This window comes from Xenopus tropicalis, chromosome 7 (genome assembly GCF_000004195.4).
Source record: "Xenopus tropicalis strain Nigerian chromosome 7, UCB_Xtro_10.0, whole genome shotgun sequence".
NCBI classification, from domain to species: domain Eukaryota; kingdom Metazoa; phylum Chordata; class Amphibia; order Anura; family Pipidae; genus Xenopus; species Xenopus tropicalis.
In genome coordinates this window covers 93,836,376-93,860,676 of record NC_030683.2, presented here as the reverse complement: position 1 = coordinate 93,860,676, position 24,301 = coordinate 93,836,376, and the positions used below count along the sequence as shown (strand labels likewise).

At 38.7% G+C, this 24,301-nt stretch overlaps 1 protein-coding gene across 2 annotated transcripts; it reads right to left on the bottom strand.

Annotated features, from left to right (window-relative positions):
• Nucleotides 1-2,166: 2,166 nt before the first annotated feature.
• On the bottom strand, nt 2,167-23,790 carry LOC100494680 (nicotinamide N-methyltransferase-like). 2 transcript variants are annotated; one of them, XM_031906249.1, is made up of 3 exons: nt 23,543-23,790; nt 10,030-10,237; nt 2,167-2,913 (listed from the first exon to the last, which is right to left on the bottom strand). In XM_031906249.1, exons 1-3 carry the CDS (start codon nt 23,709-23,711, stop codon nt 2,487-2,489), a joined length of 804 nt encoding a protein of 267 aa, XP_031762109.1. In that variant the 5' UTR covers nt 23,712-23,790; the 3' UTR covers nt 2,167-2,486. The 2 variants fall into 2 exon arrangements, with proteins under 2 accessions (XP_031762109.1, XP_031762110.1); XM_031906250.1 differs by lacking the exons at nt 2,167-2,913; nt 10,030-10,237 and adding exons at nt 20,414-20,996; nt 22,627-22,832 and having other exon boundaries at nt 23,543-23,632.
• Between the last annotated feature and the right edge of the window lie 511 nt (nt 23,791-24,301).

Here is a 24,301-nt window from a genome sequence, read left to right as displayed (position 1 = left end):
TACCTGGACAAGATAAGCTACATTTTACCTTTGCAGGCAGCAACCCAGGGTTTAAGGCCTCGAAGAGTACCATCGTTAGATGGATCAAGGAATGTATGCATATGGCCTACTCATTACAGACAGCATCTATTCCTGTTCCTAAAACTCATTCTACTAGAGGGATAGTAGCATTCTGGGCCTTCTGTGCCCAGGTTTCTCCAGAGGAAATCTGCAGAGCATCCACCTGGTCTTCATTGGGTACCATCTCCAAACATAATATGTTAGTTTTGCTTATGATTTGGCTAACTTCAGGCATTCTATTCTGTCTGAGGCTACTTCTAATAAATGATCATTTTGCGTCTCTCTCTGTGTATAAGCTTTTTAAGTCCCTTTGGTGCCCACTGCCATGTGGAAGGAACAGGAAAATGAAAAATCATGTCATAGTTACCAAGACTTTTGTTTTCAGGACTGGAACATAGCATAGCAGTGGGCTTACCACCCTTAGGTATTGTCCTTAGTCAGTTAAGATGGGTGCATTGGGAAGGGTAAGTCTTTTTATATTTTGTCATTTCCTGTACCTTCCTCACGGCATGGGGGATTAACTCTCTGGTGCCCACTGCTATGTTCCAGTCCAGGAGACGAAAATCTCGGTAATAATGACATGATTTAACGTTATGAAGGTAAGTTTATTTGAATATATATGCTATTGGCTAGCAGGTAGGGTTGAGCTAGAAAGAGTAATTCTGAGCTCTAATATAGGAGAGGCAGATTTGGAGGTATCTCTCTCAGGCCATATTGCCCCAGTGGATAGGGAATAAAGATAAATGAATTCCCTGTGGTGATCCAGGGCACTACGGGGTGTCGCAGAGGTGAAGTGAGATTCCTCACTTCACCATTCTGTTCTGGGTGAGAGAGTCCAGTGTAACCCATGGTCTATGAGAACTAGTTGGGGAAGGTAGTTATTGAGGCGAAATAGAGGTTAAACGTGTGTGTTCTATGTAGACGTATATATTTTTTATGACAAGTATTTATAAAGAATCAACATATTCTATAGTAATGTACAACAAAAAGCTTAAAGGCATAAGGTCTAATCGTTGTACTACCATCAGGGCCACCATTGGGGGGTACTGGGGGTTAATCAGAGGCCCTGTGCCATAGGTGGGTCTGGAAAGTCAGGAATTTGCCATTCATGGGTATTGAAGAAATGGAACTTACATATAAGTGGGTGGAGTATTTACATAACTGGGCATGACCAGGGCAGATCAGGGGCTTGAACATGCATGTGTAAGGCATTTTTGTTATTAGTATAACTACCAGGGAGTCTGGGGTGCGATTACACAGAGATGCTGTGAACTGCTGCTGCTAACACAATGGGTGCAAATCCTAGTACAGGTGTCGGCCTGCAGATTTTGCACCCAGGCCTGCAATTATGTTACTGGCCCCTTCCTACTTGTTGGCAGGGCTTACTGCCCAAGGGGTCAATAACTGGGAGCCCCCTGGAGTAAGTGCCCTCTATAGTTAGTAGCACGGGGCCCTATGATCACTTATGGAGGCTTGGACTACCATCCACCATGTAGATTTACTAATGCTCTAGCAAATTAACTGGCAGAGGTGGGATCTGTCTGTGCTGCATACATTTCAGCACAGCCCTGACCGTAGTCAGGTGTCAAGGTGTACTATTAATATAATTTTTTCATAAGACCCGAAGGAAGCAGCTTGTTTGTGCATTTATCTACCTCGAGATTTTGGAGGACTGCACCCAGGCATCAGATGACTTAATTTTAGTGAGTGCCTACTGTTATAGTTATATATATATATATATATATATATATATATATATATATATATATATATATATATAAACCACCCATGCCAATAGCTTTCATTGTACAGAAAAAGTTTGTATTCTGTATTTATCTCTATATACCCAAAAGATGTGGATCATGGATGTATTTGGCTAATTATGATTAGATAAACCCACATACATGTATTGGATCCCTTATCCAGAAACCCATTATCCAGAAAGTTCCGAATTACGGAAAGGCCATCTCCCATAGACTTCACTTTAATCAAATAATTCACATTTTTAAAATTTATTTCCCTTTTCTCTGTAATAATAAAACAGTACCTTGTACTTGATCCCAACTAAGATTTAATTAATCCTTACTGGAGCCAAAACAATCCTAGTAGGTTTAATTACTGTTTAATTTTTTTTATTTTTTTTTTAGCAAACTTAAGGTAGGAGATCTGAATTACGGAAAGACCCCTTATCCAGAAAACCCCAGGTCCCAAGCATTCTGAATAACGGGTCCCATACCTGTACTAAAAAAATCATGAGCATAGACAAATGCAGATATTGCAAGAATTTATTTTTACTTCAGATATGTTATTTGCCAACATTAAATGAATTTGTGGGTTCTGTGCTATATGGAGTATATCAGCTTGCCTGACAATAACTGATCTACTTCCAGGAAGCCTTATTTCTTGCAGATTTATAAATTAGGATATCAGTCATCCTTTTCCTTGCGCGCTAACAGAAAAGCCACTTTATCATAATCCACCAAAGTGGTGCACTTTGAGCTCAGCTGCAATTCAAACTTCTGAATGACTAGCCCTGCTTCTCTGGCAGCCTCCCTTAAAAAATTTTCATCAGTTGCCAGAACAAAGAACTTATGCCCACCAAATATATAATAAGTCATATTTATGACTGCAAAAAACATTAAATAACCCCCAGTTTTTAACTGGGACACCAAACTTTTTAGATTGATCTTGAATTCAGCCTTGGTTTTACTTATTATATTTAGAATCCAAAGGCTGATTACACAATCCACTTGTGGTAATTCTTTTGGAACTGGACGTCTGCCACAAATGTCCCATTTTACAACTTTCTTGATGGCTCTTCTTATCTTGTCTTCTTTTTCCTGCCACCCATCTCTGAAATTACATAAAACCAAATTATATTTTGATATCATGGTCAGACTACTGCATTTACAACCATACTGCATTTACAACCATACTGCATTTTCAACAAAACCTTCAATAACCTTATAGACTCACAACATACTAGTAGTTGGTATATTCTGTAGTTCAGCACTGTACCACTAGGGATTCTTCTGCCATTTAGAAGCAGTTATGGAATCTTTTATAAACAAAAAGTGCCAGCTACTCTGTATCACATATATTTTATATGTACACATTTTGTATTACAGTGTGTAACAATATAGTCAAATGATATAAATATCAATGCTCAGTAATAAGTGTATAATTACCTCCCATATTTTAGCAGAATTATTTGATGAAGAAACAGAAACTGTTTGAAGCCAGGTAACCTGTATACAAGACAGCCATGGACTTTCACACAGTTCATAAGATTTGATTAAACCTATTAAATTAGGGATGCTCAGCCTTAAAAGGTTCTCTCAGGTTCTGGAGGAGTGTTATTAACTGATGTGTTTTGTGAAAAAAAACATGTTTTTCCATGACAAAATCCCTTTAAGAACCATGGGAATATGTGAACTGCAGCTTCCTTTTACATTCAGAGGATGCTAAGAGTCCTTTGTTACCAATAGCTGTAGCTGACTTTAGAACTTTTAGTTGAGTATATAATTTATGAGCAATAGCACATCTGTGTTGTTAATAATTAAAAAATATTCCTTTTATTGCATAAGTGATATACCAACAGTGAGATAATGTTAAAATCATCCTCTATAATAGTATTATACAGCAAAACTAATGGAAAGATTATAAATATATAATAATGATTATGATAATGAACTGTCAAGGTTCCTGTCAGGAACACGCCACTCTCAGACGTGTATGACACGGGGACGAGGCAACAAGGGGTTACACTCAGTCACCTTTCACACAGGTTAGGCTAACATCAAGCACCCCCAAACACACCACCACCCCAAATAACTATGCGCTGCCACCATCTATCATTAACAGGCGATAGAAACCTAATACACAAATATATCACACAAGCTTTCTTACTGTAGTTAGGGTTAACTTTAAACTAATTCCACAAGCACACTAGCAACCACAGGGTTAATATTACAGTCAAACCCACTCTCCTGCTAGCAATCAACTGGTTAATTAGCCTTTACATAGAACTTGCCCCCCTACTCAATACACACACAGCCAAGCAGTTAATTCACATGTAAACAAGGTACGTGGGGATCTATATAGAGCCTAAGGACAGAACTTATTATATTTTATATTTAATATTACAAAGGTAAAGAGTGCATTTAAAAAGGTTTTACAAAAAGAGACATATACATACAAACAGTGAATAAAATAAAAGGAAATAAAAACACAGAGAAACCCTAAGTACGTTACCGAGTTATCTCTGAGGCAAGAGATTCAAAGTCTCAGCTCACACTCCAACAGAACTTGGAACCTCAAAACATGAGCTGAAGAATAACTGGGCCTGTGTGCTTTTTATGTCCCGCTGGGCCCCTCCCTTATTACCGTATGCATGAGGAGGGAGTAGCCAGGAACTTATCACAGTGGGGATGCAGTAGATATAATCTATTTGGATTTTGCCAAAGCATTTGATACCGTTCCCCACAAACGACTGCTTTCTAAGCTAAGGTCTATTGGTCTTAGTGAAGTCGTTTGCACATGGATAGAAAACTGGCTACAGGATCGGGTACAGAGGGTGGTTGTTAATGGCACATTCTTTACTTGGAATAAGGTTCTCAGTGGGGTCCCTCAGGGTTCTGTACTGGGTCCACTTTTGTTTAACTTGTTCATAAATGACTTAGGGGAGGGTATTATGAGTAATGTATCAGTGTTTGCAGATGACACAAAACTCTGCAGACCAGTCAATTCTATCCAGGATGTGACATCCCTGCAGCAGGATCTTGACCAACTGGCAATCTGGGCAGCTAAGTGGCAGATGAGATTTAATGTGGATAAATGTAAGGTCATGCACCTGGGATGTAAAAATATGCAAGCCCCGTATACCCTTAATGGAACTGCACTAGGCAAATCCATAATGGAGAAGGACCTTGGAGTCCTTGTAGATAATAAACTTGGCTGTAGCAAGCAATGCCAGGCAGCAGCTGCAAGGGCAAACAGGATATTGAGCTGTATTAAAAGGGGTATAGATTCACGGGAGGAGGGGGTTATTCTTCCCCTTTACAGAGCGCTGGTAAGGCCCCATCTAGAATATGCTGTTCAGTTTTGGTCTCCAGTGCTCAAACGGGACATTATTGAGTTAGAGAGGGTCCAGAGAAGGGCAACTAAGTTGGTAAAGGGTATGGAAAGTCTCAGTTATGAAGAAAGACTGGCCAAGTTGGGTCTGTTTACACTGGAGAAGAGGCGCTTAAGAGGTGACATGATAACTATGTATAAATATATAAAGGGATCATATAATAACCTTTCTAATGTTTTATTTACCAGTAGGTCCTTCCAACGGACACGAGGGCACCCACTCCGTTTAGAAGAAGGGAGGTTCCATTTAAACATTCTGAAAGGATTTTTTACAGTGAGAGCTGTGAAGTTCTGGAATTCCCTCCCCGAATCAGTCGTGCTGGCTGATACATTATATAACTTTAAGAAGGGGTTGGATGGATTCTTAGCAAGTGAGGGAATACAGGGTTATGGGAGATAGCTCTTAGTACTAGTTGATCCAGGGACTGGTCCGATTGCCATCTTGGAGTCAGGAAGGAATTTTTTTCCCCTCTGTGGCAAATTAGAGTGGCTTCAGATGGGGTTTTTTGCCTTCCTCTGGATCAACTAGTAGTTAGGCAGGTTATATATAGGCATTATGGTTGAACTTGATGGAAGTATGTCTTTTTTCAACCCAACTTACTATGTTACTATGTTACTATGTTACATGACCCCCCCTGTAAAGAGTTGCACTTCTCATGCCAGTTTCTTGTCATATAATATTGGTACTTGCAGTACCCAATATTATTATGAAAGTAGGGGCTTGTTTTGACCCATATGTGGGTGATCAAAATGATACCAAACATGAGGGGTGTCTCATGTCCCAGTCCCCCAGAAACTATCCCTCCTAACTGGTGGGTGTAGGAAGTCCCTGTTTGGTATCATTGGGAAGCATGGGGCCTCCTTATAAACAATATGTGATTTATGAGGATGTGAACCTTAAAGCAAAGGAGATATGGATCCCTTTCTATAATCCATATTTTCTGTATGCTGTTCCCCCCTGCAGTTCTAGGTCCACAACTGACTTTCTTTGATCAACAGATCAAAGAAACCAATAGCCTCAGGTTTCCTGCCCCCCAAATGGCTGGCCTCCCATTGTCTGCTCACTCTGCTGAAGTTGTCACCTTCCCACAGTCCCTGGTTGCATATTTAATTAGGGGTCTCTGTGGGAGCCTGCGACCCAATGTTAATAGTGTGTATTGGATTAATTAAGGGTGTCTTGTGGACACAAAGCAAATGCTGCCAGGTTTAACCCTTTACAATGCCAGGACAATATTGCCTGGGGATGACAGTTCCTTTTGACCATAAAAATCCACACAATGTTGGAGTGCTCTACCTGTTATCCCAGTACTTTTTCAGGTGTCAGGTGCTAAACAGACCCACCTGCCTGGTGTCAAAGCAACACTTACAAAACTCCAAAATCACTAATACAGATGGGGTGATTGGTTGGATATAACTTCTTTCTGCTAAGTTCCTTATTGAGTAAAGGAGAAGGGCCACCTCAAAGATGAAAGTCGTAATGAAAAAGCACTTGTGGTTGCACAACATTTGGTGCAGTGGTTGCACAAATTTTTGACACTAATTAAGGTACTTGCATCCTAAGCCTCTCTTGCCATGCCAGTATAGTTCTCAGTCACTTTGCCTTCGTCCAGCCTCCTGTTTTGAATTTTGTGCAAGTGCATCTATTGATGCAAGGAAACCCTGGAGCTACCACCACCTTTAATGGTGGCAGTAGTTTCAGTGTTCCAACAGCTGCCTGCATTAATAGATGCAGCATACTTGCACCCCTAAGTATCGTGCGTAGGCATCATTTTGACGCAAGGGTCATTATGATGCTTGCGCTCCAGGGGTCCCTTGCATCAACAGATGCAAATGCACAGAATTTAGAACAGGACTGGACAAAGGCAGTTTCATTGAGTGCAACTGAAAGAAGTTAATCCAATGCAATGGCATAAATTGCATTCGATGCAACATGCCCTTGTGGATGCGATTACACCAGAATTATAGGAAAAAACTGTACATTGTGGGCAAATGTACAAAATTGCACTTTACACTGAAGCCACAGGGCCATACATTTTGATTAGGTGCTTATGATTGCTTCACAAGGGTTTCCTAAAAAAATTATTGCAATCAGTGCTGGCCAGCCAATAGTATTTTCATGTATACTCACACCAATGTGGATGCCAACCTGAAGGCCAGTTTGGGTGAGATTCAGGGGGATAATGTCTGTTTACTTTGCTAAATACTCCAAGGAACTCAGCTTGAAGGTGAGCTTTGGTGAGATTTGTGATAAACAGTTATTGCCTGTTTAACCCTTTTACTGCCAGCAGTTTTGGTCAAAGCGGAACTTGTACTGCCAGACAGTTTTTAAACATTTTGCACTGTTTCACTTTAGGGGCCTTTCCTCGGGGGGACTTTTAGTTTACCCAGGAAAACAATATATTGTTTTTTTCAGGACAGCCTAAGCTTTCAAAATATGGTAGAATTCCAATTCTCTAACAAGATATAGGCTTCTAAATGTATAAAAAATGAAAAATCATATTTTCCATAATATAAACACACACACCAGAAACAAAAATTATTTAATGCACAAAAATACAACTGATTTGGAAATTCCCATGTCTCCTGAACATGCCAATACCAAATATATATAGTTTTATGAAGATTTCTCACTTGTATAGGTAAAAAAAGCTGCATACTTTAGATTTCAAGGACAAAAATTCCACTAACAGAAGGTTTATCCCAGAAATTACACATTCCTGGAAAGAACAGATTCTGGGGAATCCAGAGTAGGCACAATTGTCTGTCTACTCCAAACTATCAAAATTTGTGAAATAGGTCATAAAGTAACCAAATAAAACACCCTGAATTTGAACGCCAGGGGTCCACTGAACATTTTGATGCCCAATATGTATAGGTTTATGTGCAAACTTTATCCACGCTCCTGAAGCAATGTCAGTGTCAAATGCAATAAATTTCAATACCGTGAGAAAACAAATGTGAAAAAAACGATAATTATGTGAACAATAGGGAAAAAAAAAAAGCCACTTAACTATATCAATTATCTTGTGAGTGGTCTATAACAACATGTGCCTTTGAGCTGCCTTCCTCTACCTAATTTGTATAGTGATTCTAATATTAACCCCAAAGAGTTGGCGCTCATGAAATATTACTCGTGATAAAATCAAACAATTTGTTTTTATTTCATATTCATATAACCACAGTGATATATAATTCATACAATAAGAATAAAGTGCATGTTTTCCATTTTACACATTATGTAGGAGAAGGTATTTACAAAATTATGTAAGAGAAGGTATGTACAAAATTAGTACTATAACCAATTAGTGATAAAGCGAGAGATGTTTTATTAAAACATTTTTTGAGCCAATGAGGAGTATTGTAGCCAGTATATTCCTCAATCAATTTGAGTCATGTTCTTAATCCATTATATAAAAATAAATTCCAGACATCCATTAAGTAAAGAGGTTCTCCAAACTCAATACTGTATGCAATAAAATGTACACCAATACCCACGGGATTACCCAAAACCCTAATCATGAAATGGAGACCCTCAGCAAAAGAAAATAAAGCTTTTAGGACATACTATAGTGTACTAATAGTTATCGCTGCTATTAAATGGTATATACACTAGAGTTGTGCGCCAATGCCCACGAGATTGCACGAGCCCCAATATATGAAAAAGAGGCACTTGGCTTTTAAGGCACACTATGATGTGCCAATTTTTATCGCTATTAGTAGAAAATAGGGTGGGAGCCTCCTAAGGAGCTTCTTCTCAAAAAACAACCCCCCAAGTCCCGGCCGGGAACTTACTTAAAAAAATTTTGGTGGAGAGAGGCACGGACTCCATGCTGCCGGCTTCGCACCGTTCCTTCTGTGATGTCACCGCTAGAGCTTAGTCTCTTGCTACGGATCCTACCTCTGACCACTTTTAAAATCAAAGTCGACGCGTTTCGCACTCATGCGCTTCTTCCTGGACTGCTCTTCCCCTGGGGGCTCACCATTCCTATTATACCCAGCTTCTCCAAACACACTTGGGGTATTAACCCTTTTTATGTGTTCACTATATGCGCGTGAAGAAGCACATGAGCGCGAAACGCGTCAACTTTGATTTTAAAAGTGGTCAGAGGTAGGATCCATAGCGTGCAGTACACATTGTTGACAGATAAAGCCTTTTACTGCAACGCCGTACGCCATACATCGTGGCCAGTAAAAAGGTTAAAAGAGAAGGAAAGGCTAATAAAGAGTTAATCTCAAGCTGCAGGCATACCTTCAGTTCTCTCAATAGTGCCCTTAAGTCTCCCCATATTTCTCCTGTTCAGATGATCAGAAGCCAAGCCAAACAGTCGTGTAAATAAAGTTCCCATAATGCCTCACTCCTGCACCGAGACCAAGTGTACATGCTCAGTTAGTAAGACTATGACTCAGCTTCCTGCTGATTGGCTCAGATTCACATTCCTAAGGGGGGGGAGTGAGTTCTTATCAATCTTGAGGGAGGGGGGTGCAGGAGAGGGGAGAGAGGAGAGAGCTGCGTGTCTCTTGCAGAGGAAAACAGACACAGCAAATATTTTGACAGGGAACTCAGTGCAGTGTTTCTGTAAGTGCTTATGGCTGTATTTACATAGACTTTTCTGATAAAGCTTACTGAGTTTTTACCTTTCCTTCTCAGTTTAATATGCATGGAAATATTTCTAAATGGATGATACATCAGTGTTCACAGGAGATGATCAAATATTGAACCTCAGATGGGGCCTGAAACCAAGCACCTGTAAAGCACTGTGCTAATGTACATGAAAGACTGGAAAGGGCTAACATGCATTCATATGGTAAACAGAAGTAGAAACAGACATTTTCTACCTTTTGCCTTCTAATTCAGCAACAAATTTTGTTGCACAGGACCAATCTGAAACTCCTGGTTCCTTGTTAAGCCACCTCTCAAATTCCTTGATGCCGTTGTTTGTGACTTCTGCCACATATATCTCTTTGAAGACATTGGCTGCGGTTATCAGACTATATATTCCTGCCCCCAATGTAAAATCAAGCACTGTGTTTCCTTTAACATATTCTGCAATAAGCAAAAGTAAAAAGTTAAAGATGGCTTAAATTTTAGTTAACAATATTTTTTATTTGAAAAATACTGGGTAGATTTTAAGGAAAAAACATATAGTACAATGCTGGATTGCTGTAATAACTCCATGGGTATGCCAGGAAACACCTGCACTTGTGGCCCAGGTTATTATTGCACAAAAAAATTTTACTGTTTTTTTTTTTTAGTGATATTTTCCTGACTTGTGAATGCACCCGCCAGTCCAAGTGATTGCTATTAAAAGCAATGAGGAGCAACTCCAGGCATTTTGACTGAGAAAGTACCTTGGGAGTCAGAACTATAATTCTCTTGAAGCCCTGTGCCCTAAATCCCAACAGCATTTTTCCTGACATTATCTGTTTTACTTTAAAAGTAGTATTGTGGGTGGTGTAGAAGTTGCCCCTTTAACCAATTAAATCAACATGTAACCATTACATACTGACCTGATGAGAATATCTCATGAAGTTTTTTCAGAGGAAATTGCAAGCTTTCATGTATCAACTCATATTTTTCATCACACCAGAATTTGTCCATAAATCCTTTGTGATCAAAATCATCATCATGGTAATGTTTGTGCTTTTCTTCATCAGGCTTGCAATAACCTGTATCCATTGTAACTCGCTTAGGTAGTCAATCAGGTCTGTCACCAAAGCCTTCCTAGGAGAGCCTTATTAACTCAATGTTAAATGACCACATGAATTTATACAGAAATGCTACAATTGTTACATGTTTGATGAAAATCACATGCATTTTATTTGTATACATAATGTTTACATAATGTGAGAAATGTCTCTAAAGATACATTTTAAATAAATACATATTTGATAATAATCACATGCGTTTTATTAGTGTACATCATGGGGGTATTTATTAACATAGGACACAAACATCACAGGTGATGTTGCCCATAGCAATCAATCAGCAATTAGATCAGTCACCTACAAGTTAGAAAGCAAGTGCAAAGATCTGATTGGTTATACAACTCTATAAGGGAGTAACTAAAACGCTTGATTTTAGACGTGCAGACTTTGCCAGTATAAGGGCATCTCTGCAATGTGTCAACTGGGAAAGGCTTTTCATGGGGTTAGACACAGAAGGAAAATGGAACATCTTTAAAACATTGCTTTGCAGGTATACACAATGATATATTCCCCTTGTAAGCAAGGAGAGGCATCGCAAAGCAAAACCTTTATGGCTGAATAAAAGTTTTAGTGTTGAGGTTGGTAAGAAAAAACGTGCTTTTAAAGCATTCAAGTTAGCTGGGACAGCAGAAATTTTCATCAGGTACAAGGAAGCAAATAAAGCATGCAAAAAAGCTATCAGGCAAGCTAAAATAGAAATGGAAAGGGATATTGCTGCTAGGAGTAAAATGAATCCAAAATTATTTTTTAATTATGTGAATAGTAAAAAAAATGAAGTAAGAAGGGGTGGGAACCTTATTATCACGGGGGGGTAAGTTGGTTGATGCGAACAGGGAAAAAGCGGAAATTTTGAACTCTTATTTTTCATATGTCTATACATCTGAGGAGCCAGCTAATGAAGGCTTCTCTTTTAATATGCCCAGTTCTACTAATATAGTTACCGATGCATGGGTCACTCAGGAGGGAATTCAAAAGAGACTTGAACATGTAAAGGTAAACAAAGGTCCAGGACCGGATGGGATTCATCCCAGGGTATTAAATGAGCTTAGCGCTGTGATTGCCAAACCTCTTCACTTAATTTTTCAGGATTCGTTGAGGTTTGGCATGGTGCCGAGAGACTGGCGGATTGCTAATGTGGTGCCATTATTTAAAAAGGCATTCCGTTCTCAGCCTGAAAACTATAGGCCAGTTAGTCTGACATCAGTAGTAGGAAAGATATTGGGAGGGGTAATAAGGGATAGGGTACTTGAATACATTGCAGTTCACAATACTATAAGTTTGTGCCAGCATGGTTTTATGCGTAACAGATCTTGCCAGACTAATTTAGTTGCCTTTTATGAGGAGGTGAGCAGGAACCTCAGTGCTGGAATGGCAGTTGATGTCATCTACTTGGACTTTGCTAAAGCATTTGATACAGTACCTCAGGGATCCCCAACCAGTGGTTCATGAGCAACATGTTGCTCCCCAACCCCACGGATGTTGCTCCCCATGGCCTCAAAGTAGGTGCTCATTTTTTAAATTCTGGCTTGAAGGCAAGTTTTGGTTGCATAAAACCCAGTGTAAAGCCAAACAGAGCCTCCTATAGGCTGCCAGTCCGCATATGGGAAACCAGATAGCCAATTTTAGCTCTTATTCGCACCCCCAGGACATATTTCCATGCTTGTGTTGCTCTCCAACACTTTTTGCATTTGAATGTGGCTCACGGGTAGAAAAGGTTGGGGATCCCTGCAGTACCTCATAGAAGGATAATGATCAAATTGAGAAATATTGGCCTAGAACATAATATTTGTAATTGGATAGAGAACTGGCTGAAGGATAGATTACAAAGAGTGGTGGTAAATGGAACCTTTTCCAATTGGACCAGTGTTGTAAGTGGAGTACCGCAGGGGTCAGTCCTTGGTCCTTTGCTTTTTAACTTGTTTATTAATGACCTGGAGGTGGGCATAGACAGTACTGTTTCTATTTTTGCTGACGACACTAAATTGTGCAAAACTATAAGTTCCATGCAGGATGCTGCCGCTTTGCAGAGCGATTTGACAAAATTGGAAAACTGGGCAGCAAACTGGAAAAGGAGGTTCAATGTGGACAAGTGCAAAGTTATGCATTTTGGTAGAAATAATATAAATGCGAACTATCTACTGAATGGTAGTTTGTTGGGGGTTTCCTTAATAGAGAAGGATCTAGGGGTTTTTTGTAGATAACAAGTTTCCAGGCAGTGTCATTCTGTGGCTACTAAAGCAAATAAAAGTGCTGTCTTGTATAAAAAAGGGCATTGACTCAAGGGATGAGAACATAATTTTGCCCCTTTATAGGTCCATGGTAAGGCATCACCTTGAGTATGCAGTGCAGTTTTGGGCTCCAGTCCTTAAGAAGGATATTAATGAGCTGGAGAGTGCAGAGACTGCAACTAAACTGGTAAAGGGGATGGAAGATGTAACCTTTTTAGTGCCACAGGATGTAGAATCTACGTCCTGGGTACTAAAGGACCTAAGTGCCACAGGACGTAGATTCTACGTCCTGCAGCACTTCCGGATTTGGGAGCGGAGAAGCGGCTTTTCAAGCCGCTCCTTCGCTCCCTGCTTGTTCCCCAGCCTCCAGACAATAGTCAGAGGTGGGGAACGAGTGGCCCCTGGGGCGCGATCGCCCAGGGGCCCCATAAGAAAAGGCAGGCACGTGAAATCCATGCCTGGATTTCACGATCGCCTTCTGCCTTTCTCTGCTCCCCCCTCTGCTGGCCCCCCTGCTTCCTGCTGCTCCTACTCACTGCCGGACTGCTGCTGCTGCTGTCTCCCTGCAGATACACGATCTCCTACACAAGTAAGTGGCAAATACACACAAAAACACACATACACACACATAATACACTAATAATACACTAATACACACTTATACTCACATTTACACACAAACACATACATTTTAGGGGAGTTGGGAGATTTCAAACATTCACAACACTTAGACACACTTACTTGCATACATGCACACAAAACACATTTTACCATGTGTACACACTCACTTACACACTTATGTAATTTTTTTTTTTTTTTATCGCATCGTTTTTATTCTTGCCTGAAAAAAATGTTTTATTGCCATTGCGGATAGCGTATTCGCTAACCGCACTGCGCAATACCTTTTGTGTATTATTTTGGTGTTTCTACTACATTTTCTGTGATTTTGGTGCATTTTTAGGTGATTTATTGAATTTTTAGCCATTTCATTACATTTTCAGTTATGCATAGTTGTTGTTCGCTTGCCTTTGTCTGTAAAACCTATTTGGCCAAGCCAAAATACTCAAACTGTTATTCTGACCACAGATATTATTAGGCAAAAAAAAAAATTTGATTTTTTTTATTTTTATCAATTATATTGAATTTCACATTTTTTTTTATTACTTGCCTTTGCACATGGATATTTTGTCTGCTGTATTTCAATTTGGCATCCTGTGTACCACACATAGTTTTGTAAATCTATGCATATTGGGCATCAAACTGTTCAGTAGACCCCTGGCGTTCATACTTAGAGTGTTTTATGTTGGTACATTACTAAACGTGGGGTACATAATGGGGCAACATGCAAGCTTTGTGCCGATTTTCAGAAATGTCACATAAAACCGTTCTGTTTAGCATAGCTTTGTAGTTTGGTAGTTTGCAGTAGAAAGTTGTATTTGCCCATTTTTGTTTTGTCGGAATGTGTACTTTCGGAAAATGTATGGTTTTCTAGGGTCTCGGTACTGTTAGGGGGTCTTATGCCACATAATACACATACTGGGTGCAAAAATTGCATGAGCCGGAGTGTCTTATGTGAAAATTCATATGCACTATTTTTATTTGGGTGCCCCTGTACGGCACGCAGTTTGGCCAATATATGCATATAGGGCATCAAACTGTTCAGTAGGCCCCTGGCATTCATATTTAGAAAGTTTTATGTTGATACATTACAAAATGTGGGGGTACATTATGAGCTAAAATGCAAGCTTTGTGACGATTTTCAGAAATGCCATAAAAAACGTTCTGTTTAGCATAGCTTTGTAGTTTGGTAGTTTGCAGTAGAAAGTTGTATTTACCTATTTTTGTTTTGTCAGAATGTGTACTTTCAGAAAATATATGGTTTTCTAGGGTGTCCATACTGTTAGGGGGTCTTATGGCACATAATACACATACCGGGTGCAAAATTTGCACGCGCCGGAGCGTATTATGTGAAAATTCATATGCACTATTTTTATTTGGGTGCCCCTGTAGTTTGGTAAATCTATGCATATAGGGCATCAAACTGTTCAGTAAACCCCTGGTGTTCACATTTAGAATGTTTTATGTTGATACGTTACAAAATGTGGGGGTACATAGTGTGGAAAAATGCAAGCTTTGTGACGATTTTCAGAAATGTAAAAAAAAACGTTCTGTTTAGCATAGCTTTGTAGTTTGGTAGTTTGCTGTAGAAAGATGTATTTACCCATTTTTGTTTTGTCAGAATGTGTACTTTCGGAAAATGTATAGTTTTCTAGGGTCTCCTTACTGTTAGGGGGTCTTATAGCACATAATGCACATGCCGGTAGCTTATATTGCAGCGTATACACTTTGTATGCACTAACTTTCTTTTGGGGTCTCTAAATGCCAGATACATCGGTGATCCTATGCACAATGGGCATCAAACTGTTCAGTGGACTCTTGGCTTTCATATTTAGGGTGTGTTTTCTTGGTACCTAATGTTATGTGGGAGATAAGGTGCTTGAAAGTGGAAGATTTGATGTGATTATCAGGTATTTTACCAAAACTTGCAATTTTGGGAAAGCATTGCGACTCTGTAGTTTGGAGTAGAAAGACATGGGTACCAATTTTGAATTCACCCGAATGTGTTCTTTCCAAAAATATATGGTTTTGGGGGGTCAATGTATTTTTTTGTGTTTTTACCCCACAGAAAATGCAGTAAATGTGTTGAATTTTCAGTAGCTAAAGAGATCTCCGGGGCAATTTCTATGCACTAACTTCCTTATGGGGTCTCTAAATGCCAGATACAGTGGTGATCCTATGCACAATGGGCATCAAACTGTTCAGCGGACCCTTGGCTTTCATATTTAGGGTGTGTTTTCTTGGTACCTAATGTTATGTGGGAGATAAGGTGCTTGAAAGTGGAAGATTTGATGTGATTTTCAGGTATTTCACCAAAACTGGCAATTTTGGGAAAGCATTGCGACTCTGTAGTTTGGAGTAGAAAGACATAGGTACCAATTTTGAATTCGCCCGAATGTGTACTTTCCAAAAATATATGGTTTTGGGGGGTCAATGTATTGTTTTGTGTTTTTATCCCACAGAAAATGCAGTAAACGTGTTAAATTTTCATGAGCTAAAGAGACCTCTGGGGCAATTTCTATGCACTAACTTCCTTATGGGGTCTCTAAATGCCAGATACATCGGTGATCCTATGCACAATGGGCATCAAACTGTTCAGCGGACCCTTGGCTTTCATATTTAGGGTGTGTTTTCTTGGTACCTAATGTTATGTGGGAGATAAGGTGCTTGAAAGTGGAAGATTTGATGTGATTTTTAGGTATTTCATCAAAACTGGCAATTTTGGGAAAGCATTGCGACTCTGTAGTTTGGAGTAGAAAGACATGGGTACCAATTTTGAATTCGTCCGAATGTGTACTTTCCAAAACTACCCCACAGAAAATGCAGTAAATGTGTTGAATTTTCAGTAGCTAAAGAGATCTCCAGGGCAATTTGTATGTACTAACTTTCTTTTGGGGTTTCTAAATGCCAGATACATCGGTGATCCTATGCACAATGGGCATCAAACTGTTCAGTGGACCCTTGGCTTTCATATTTAGGATGTATTGTCTTGGTACCTAATGTTATGTGGGAGATATGATGCTTGAAAGTGGAAGATTTGAGGCGATTTTTTAGAATTTTCATAATTTTTTATAGAAAATGCTCAATTCAGTAAAGCATTGCCGTTTGGTACTTAGGAGTTAGAAGACATAGTTACCCATTTCGGATTCGTCAGAATGTGTACTTTTCAAAAATGTATGGTTTCCTGGGGTAAACCTAATGTTCCAGGATTTTTGGCTTTGGAATGTAAAGTATGCCGTATTCTGCTGTAATGCTTTGAAAATTTAGTAATTTACTGCTGGGAGTTTTTGATCTATAGAAGTCAGAAATCTCAATAAACTATACATATCAGGTATTGGCACATTCGGGAGACATGAGGCTTTCCAAATCAGTTGAATTTTTGTCCCTAAAATAAAATATTTCTGGTATAAATCCCTATATCATGAAAAATAGCATTTTTTTCTTTTTTTTTTTGTATTTCAAGCTCTAAATCTTGTTCCAGAAGTGGAAATACATAAAAACTCAGGCAGATTTGGAAAGCTCAGGTTCTCCTGAAAAAAACAATATATAGTTTGCCTACCTAAACTTAACCCTGCCCCCAGTAAAAGCCCCTAAATTGAGAGAGCACAGAATGTTTACAAAACGTCTGGCACTGAGGGGAACCGAAATGTCAAATTCTGCTGGCACTTAAAGGGTTAAGCTATGCAGTTAGATTGTCGAGGTTGGGGTTGTTTTCCCTGTAAAAGAGGCGCTTGCGAGGGGACATAATTTTCTGTACAAGTACATTAGAGGGGATTATAGGCAGATAGGAGGTGTTGTGTTTTCCCATAAAAGCGATCAACGCACCAGAGGTCACCCCTTTAGATTAGAGGAACGGAGCTTCCATTTGAAGCAGCGTAGGTGGTTTTTCACGGTGAGGGCAGTGAGGGCAGTGAGGTTGGGGAATGCCCTTCCTAGTGATGTTGTGATGGCAGATTCTGTTAATGCCTTTAAGAGAGGCCTGGATGAGTTCTTGAACAAGCATAGTATCCAAGGCTATTGTGATACTAATATCTACAGTTAGTATTAGTGGTTGTATATATAGTTTATGTATGTGAGTGTATAGATTGGTAGGTGTGGGTTGTGTGTGCTGGGTTTACTTGGAAGGGTTGAACTTGATCAGCTCTGGTCTTTTTTCAACCCAATGTAACTATGTAACTATGGTTGCTTTAGGCAACATCCCCAGTGTTCATAAATACAATGTGTGCATAATGTGAGAAATGTCACTGAAGATACATTTTAAATAAATAAATATTTGAAAATAATCACATGCATTTTATTTGTGTACTTAATGTGAGAAATGTCTCATAAGAAACATTTTAGATAAATACATATTTCATAATAATCAGATACATTTTATTTCATACATAATATGAGAAAATGTCCCCAAAGATATATTTTTGAATAAACACATATTTAATAATAATCACATGCATTTTATGTGTGCACAAGATGGGGCATATTTATTATCATTGGAGACAACATTACCGCTGGTGCTGCCCATAGCAACCAATCAACAATTAGATTTAAACATAATTGCTTAATGTGAGAAATGTTTAGAAGATACATTTTAAATAAATATTTCATAATAATCACATTGATTTTATTTGGTACATAATATGAGAAAATGTCTCCAAAGATACATTTTTCAATAAATATAAATATATTTGATGATAATCACATGCATTTTATTTGTGTACATAATGTGAAGAACATTTTAAATACATTTTTAAATAAATACAATAGCTCTGTGCCTCCCTAAAGATTTTAGAGCTGTACTGTAAGGAGCTGCTTCCCACAAACCCAGGAAAGATTCCCTTTAGCTTGAGGATGGGTCAGTGATCTGATACTGACCTTGTTTTGGGGAACTTATTCCCACCTATCCCTTAAAAAAAATGCAGCAATCAGTTTCAGGTCATGTTGAATTTGAAGACTCTCAATCAGGTGTTGCTGGTCCCAACATTCAAGATGGAATTGATCAGATCCATCTACTTTGGAGTTTGAATGGCCAAAATAGATAAAAGAATTCCCTGTGGTGATCCAGGGCACTACGGGGTGTCGCAGAGGTGAAGTGAGATTCCTCTCTGGGTGAGAGAGTCTAGTGTAACCCATGTTCTACTGGTACTAATTGGGGAAGGTAGTTATTGAGGCAAAACAGAGGTTACATAAACGTGTTTGTGTTCTATGTAGACATATGTATTTTTTTAAGACAAGTATTTATAAAGCATCAACATATTCCATAGTAATGTACAACAAAAAGCTTTATACACTAAACATACTCGTTAGAACAAATGCTAACCAGTATGAATTGTAATAATGACCATTCATATAGATAAGTTGTGCAACTATTTTTATACAAACTACAAATGTGCACATTGTGCGACTTGTAGTTCAACTATCCTGATAACATTTGTAAACGTGTATTCCATGCTGACAAATGAAAAAAACATTTATATAGTAATGGTTAATATAGCATACCTCCCAACTGTCCCGCTTTTTGCTGAACAGTACTGATTTCTGACACCTAGCCCACATTTCCCAGCCCAATTTACCTGTGTCATCACAGAGGTAAAACACCTTCCAAGGCTGGAGCCTCTTATTTATTATATTTTTGGAGTGTGTAAGGTGACCTGAGAAAACCCACACAAGCACTGGGAGAACATACAAACTCATTGTAGATAGGGTCATTGTTGGAACCAAACCTAGGATCCCGCCTCTACAAGGCATAAGGACTAATGGTTTTACTACCATCAGGGCCACCATTGGGGGGTCCTGGGGGTTAATCAGGGGCCCTATGCCATAGGTGGATCCCGAGAGTCAGGAATGTGCGATTCATGGGTATTGAAGAAATGGAACTTGCATGTAAGTGGGAGGAGTTTTTGAATAACTGGGCATGACCAGGGCAGATCAGGGGCTTGAACATGCATGTGTAAGGCATTTTTGTTATTGGGGCACTATTCATTAGTATAACTACCAGGGGGTCTGGGGTGCGTTTACACAGAGATGCTGTGAACTGCTGCTGCTAACACAATGGGTGCAAATCCTAGTACATGTGTCGGCCTGCAATTATGTTACTGGCCCCTTTCTACTTGTTGGCAGGGCTTACTGCCCAAGGGGTCAATAATTGGGAGCCCCCTGGTGTAAGTGCCCTCTATAATTAATAATATGCGGTCCTATGATCACTTATGGAGGCTTGGACTACCATCCACTCATGCTCTAGCAAATTAAAAGGCTGAGGTGGGATCCATCTGTGCTGCATAAATTTAAGCACAGCCCTGACCGTAGTGGAGCACTTCTCCACAAGTGCACCTATGTATATTTATATATATGAGTCAAGTTGTACTTTAAATAAATTATATTCATTTTTTCATAAGTACTGAGCGAAGCAGCCCGTTTGTGCATTTATCTAGCATGAGATTTTGGAGGCCTGCACCCAGGCATCGGATGACTTAATTTTCGTGAGTGCCTACCGTTTGAACTGTTATATATATATATATAAACCGCCCATGACAATAGCTTTCATTGTACAGAAAAAGTTTGTATTCTGTATTTCTCTCTTTATACCCAAAAGATGTGAATCATGGATATATTCGGCTAATTATGATTAGATAAACACAAATACTAAAAAAATCATGAGCATAGACAAATGCAGATATTGCAAGAATTTATTTTTACTTCAAATATGTTATTTGCCAACATTAAATGCATTTGTGGGTTCTGTGCTATATGGAGTATATCAGCTTGCCTGACAATACCTGATCTATTTCCAGGAAGAATTATTTCTTGCAGATTTATAAATAAGGAAATCAGTCATCCTTTTCCTTGCGCGCTAACAGAAAAGCCACTTTATCATAATCCACCAAAGTGCTGGACTTTGATCTCAGCAGCGATTCAAACTTCTGAATGACTAGCCCTGCTTCTCTGGCAGCCTCCCTTAAAAAATTTTCATCAGTTGGCAGAACAAAGAACTTTTGCTCACCCACCCTATAATAAGTCATATTTATGACTGCAAAAAAAATTAAATAACCCCCAGTTTTTAACTGGGACACCAAACTTTTTAGATTGATCTTGAATTCAGCCTTGGTTTTACTTATTATATTTAGAATCCAAAGGCTGATTACACAATCCACTTGTGGTAATTCTTTTGGAACTGGACGTTTGTCACAAATGTCCCATTTTACAACTTTCTTGATGGCTCTTCTTATTTTGTCTTCTTTTTCCTGCCACCCATCTCTGAAATTACATAAAACCAAATTATATTTTGATATCATGGTCAGACTACTGCATTTACAACCATACTGCATTTTCAACAAAACCTTCAATAATCTTATAGACTCACAACATATTAGTAGTTGGTATATTCTGTAGTTCAGTACTGTACCACTAGGGATTCTTCTGCCATTTAGAAGCAGTTATGGAATCTTTTATAAACAAAAAGTACCAGCTACTCTGTATCACATGTAGTTTATATGTACACATTTTGTATTACAGTGTGTAACAATATAGTCATATGATATAAATATCAATGCTCAGTAAGGAGTGTATAATTACCTCCCATATTTTAGCTGAATTATTTGATGAAGAAACAGAAACTGTTTGAAGCCAGGTAACCTGTATACAAGACAGCCATGGACTTTCATGCAGTTCATAAGATTTGAGGAAACCTATTCCTTTCACATTTAGAGGATGCTAAGAGTCCTTTGTTACCAATAGCTGTAGCTGACTTCAGAAATTTTAGTTGAGTATATAATATTTATGAGCAATAGCACATCTGTGATGTTAACTGCAAAAAAAATGTAGTAGGTTAGCCCCAGTTAGGAGTTAAGGCTGGGCAGTTAGAGAAACAAATGCATGTATAATATAACTGCAGCCACATTATTCCTTTTATTGCATAAGTGATATACCAACAGTGAGATAATGTTATAATAATCCTCTATAATACTATTATACAGCAAAACTAATGGAAAGATTATAAATATATAATAATAATAATGATGATGATGATGAACTGTCAAGGTGCCTTTTGACCATAAAAATCCACACAATGTTGGAGTGCTCTACCTGTTATCAAATTTTTGACACTCATTAAGTTACTTGCATCCTAAGCCCCTCTTTGCAGGCCAGTATAGTTCTCAGTCACTTTGCCTTCGTCCAGCCTCTTTTTTTTTTTAATTTTGTGCAAGTGCATCAACTGATGCAAGGAAACCCTGCCTGTATCAATAGACGCAGCACACTCGCACCCCAAAGTATCATGTGCAGGCATCATTTTGAAGCCTGGGTCATTATGACACCTGCACTCCTGGGCCCTTGCATCAACAGATACACTTGCACAGAATTTAGAACAGGGCTGGACAAAGGCAGTGGTACTGAGTGCAACTGAAAGAAGTAACACAATCCACTTTACACTGTACACTGAAGCAACCAGACCATACATTTTGATTAGGTGCTTATGATTGCTTCACAGAGCTTTCCTGAAAAATGTATTGCAATCAGTGCTGGGCAGCCAATAGCATTTTCATGTATACTCACACCAATGTGGGCGCCTGGCTGAAGGCCAGTTTGGGTGAGATTAGGGTAGAATCGGGTAGGTATTCTATTGACTTTGCTAAATACTCCAAGGAGCCCAGCTTGAAGGTGAGCTATGGTGAGATTTGTGATAAACAGTTATTGTCTGTTTAAATATGCATGGCAATATTTCTAAATGGATGATACAACAGTGTTCACAGGAGATGATCAAATACTGAGCCTCAGATGGGGCCTGAAACCAAGCACCTGTAAAGCACTGTGCTAACGTACATGAAAGACAGGAAAGGGCTAACATGCATTCATATGGTAAACAGAAGTAGAAACAGACATTTTCTACCTTTTGACTTCTAATTCAGCAACAAATTTTGTTGCACAGGACCAATCTGAAACTCCTGGTTCCTTGTTAAGCCACCTCTCAAATTCCTTGATGCCGTTGTCTGTGAATTCTGCCACATATATCTCTTTGAAGACATTGGCTGCGGTTATCAGATTATATATTGCTGCCCCCAATAAAATCAAGCACTGTGTTTCCTTTAACATATTCTGCAATAAGCAAAAGTAAAAAGTTAAAGATGGCTTAAATTTTAGTTAACATTTTTTTTTTTTAAAAAATACTGGGTAGATTTTTAGGAAACATATGGTACAATACTTGATTGCTGTAATAACTCCATGGGCATGCCAGGAAACGCCTGCACTTGTGGCCCAGGTTATTATTGAACAAAAATGTTGAATGTTTTTTTTTATTTAGTTGCCTGACTTGTGAATGCACCCGCCAGTCCAAGTGATTGCTATTAAAATCAATGAGGTCAACTCATTTTGACTTGGATGAAAAAGTACCTTGGGGGTCGGAACTATAATTCTCTTGGCTGGAAGCACCATGCAGCTATCCAGTAGAGGTGCGTATTTGCAGTAAAGTAGAATCAGCAATGCACCACTGAGAAGGGCCAGAAGATGGCAGCACTTCTAGGTATATATCTATATAAAACAGATTGGCAGTTTCTTTGTCCTTTAACACCAACCTTAAAATGAAAATGGAGGTTTGGCATTTTGGGTTTTTTCCCATCTGAGAAAGTTGCTATAGTAGCTCTGAAACATCAGAGTTAATAGGCAAGACCTGTGAAATTGCCCTGTGCCCTAAATCCCAACAGCATTTTTCCTGACATTATCTGTTTTACTTTAAAAGTAGTATTGTGGGTGGTGTAGAAGTTGCCCCTTTAACCAATTAAATCAACATGTAACCATTTCATTCTGACCTGATGAGAATATCTCATGAAGTTTTTTCAGAGGAAATTCCAAGCTTTCATGTATCAACTCATATTTTTCATCACACCAGAATGTGTCCAGAAATCCTTTGTGATCAAAATCATCATCATGGTAATGTTTGTGCTTTTCTTCATCAGGCTTGCAATAACCTGTATCCATTGTAACTCGCTTAGGTAGTCAATCAGGTCTGTCACCAAAGCCTTCCTAGGAGAGCCTTATTAACTCAATGTTAAATGACCAGATGAATTTATACAGAAATGCTACAATTGTTACATGTTTGATGAAAATCACATGCATTTTATTTGTATACATAATGTTTACATAATGTGAGAAATGTCTCCGAAGATACATTTTAAATAAATACATATTTGATAATAATCACATGCAATTTATTTGTGTACATCATGGGAGTATTTATTAACATAGGAGACAAACATCACATCACATCAGCAATTAGATTTGAATAGTCACCTACATGTTAGAATGCAAAGATCTGATTGGTTGCTTTAGGCAACACCACCAGTGTTCATAAATACAATGTGTACATAATGTGAGAAACATCTCTGAAGATGCATTTTAAATAGATAAATATTTGACAATAATCACATGCATTTTATTTGTGCACATGATGGGGCATATTTATTATCACTGGAGACAACATTAAAGGAACAGTAACACCAAAAAATTTAAGTGTTTTAAAGTAATTGAAACATAACGTACTGTTGCCCTGCACTAGTAAAACTGGGGTG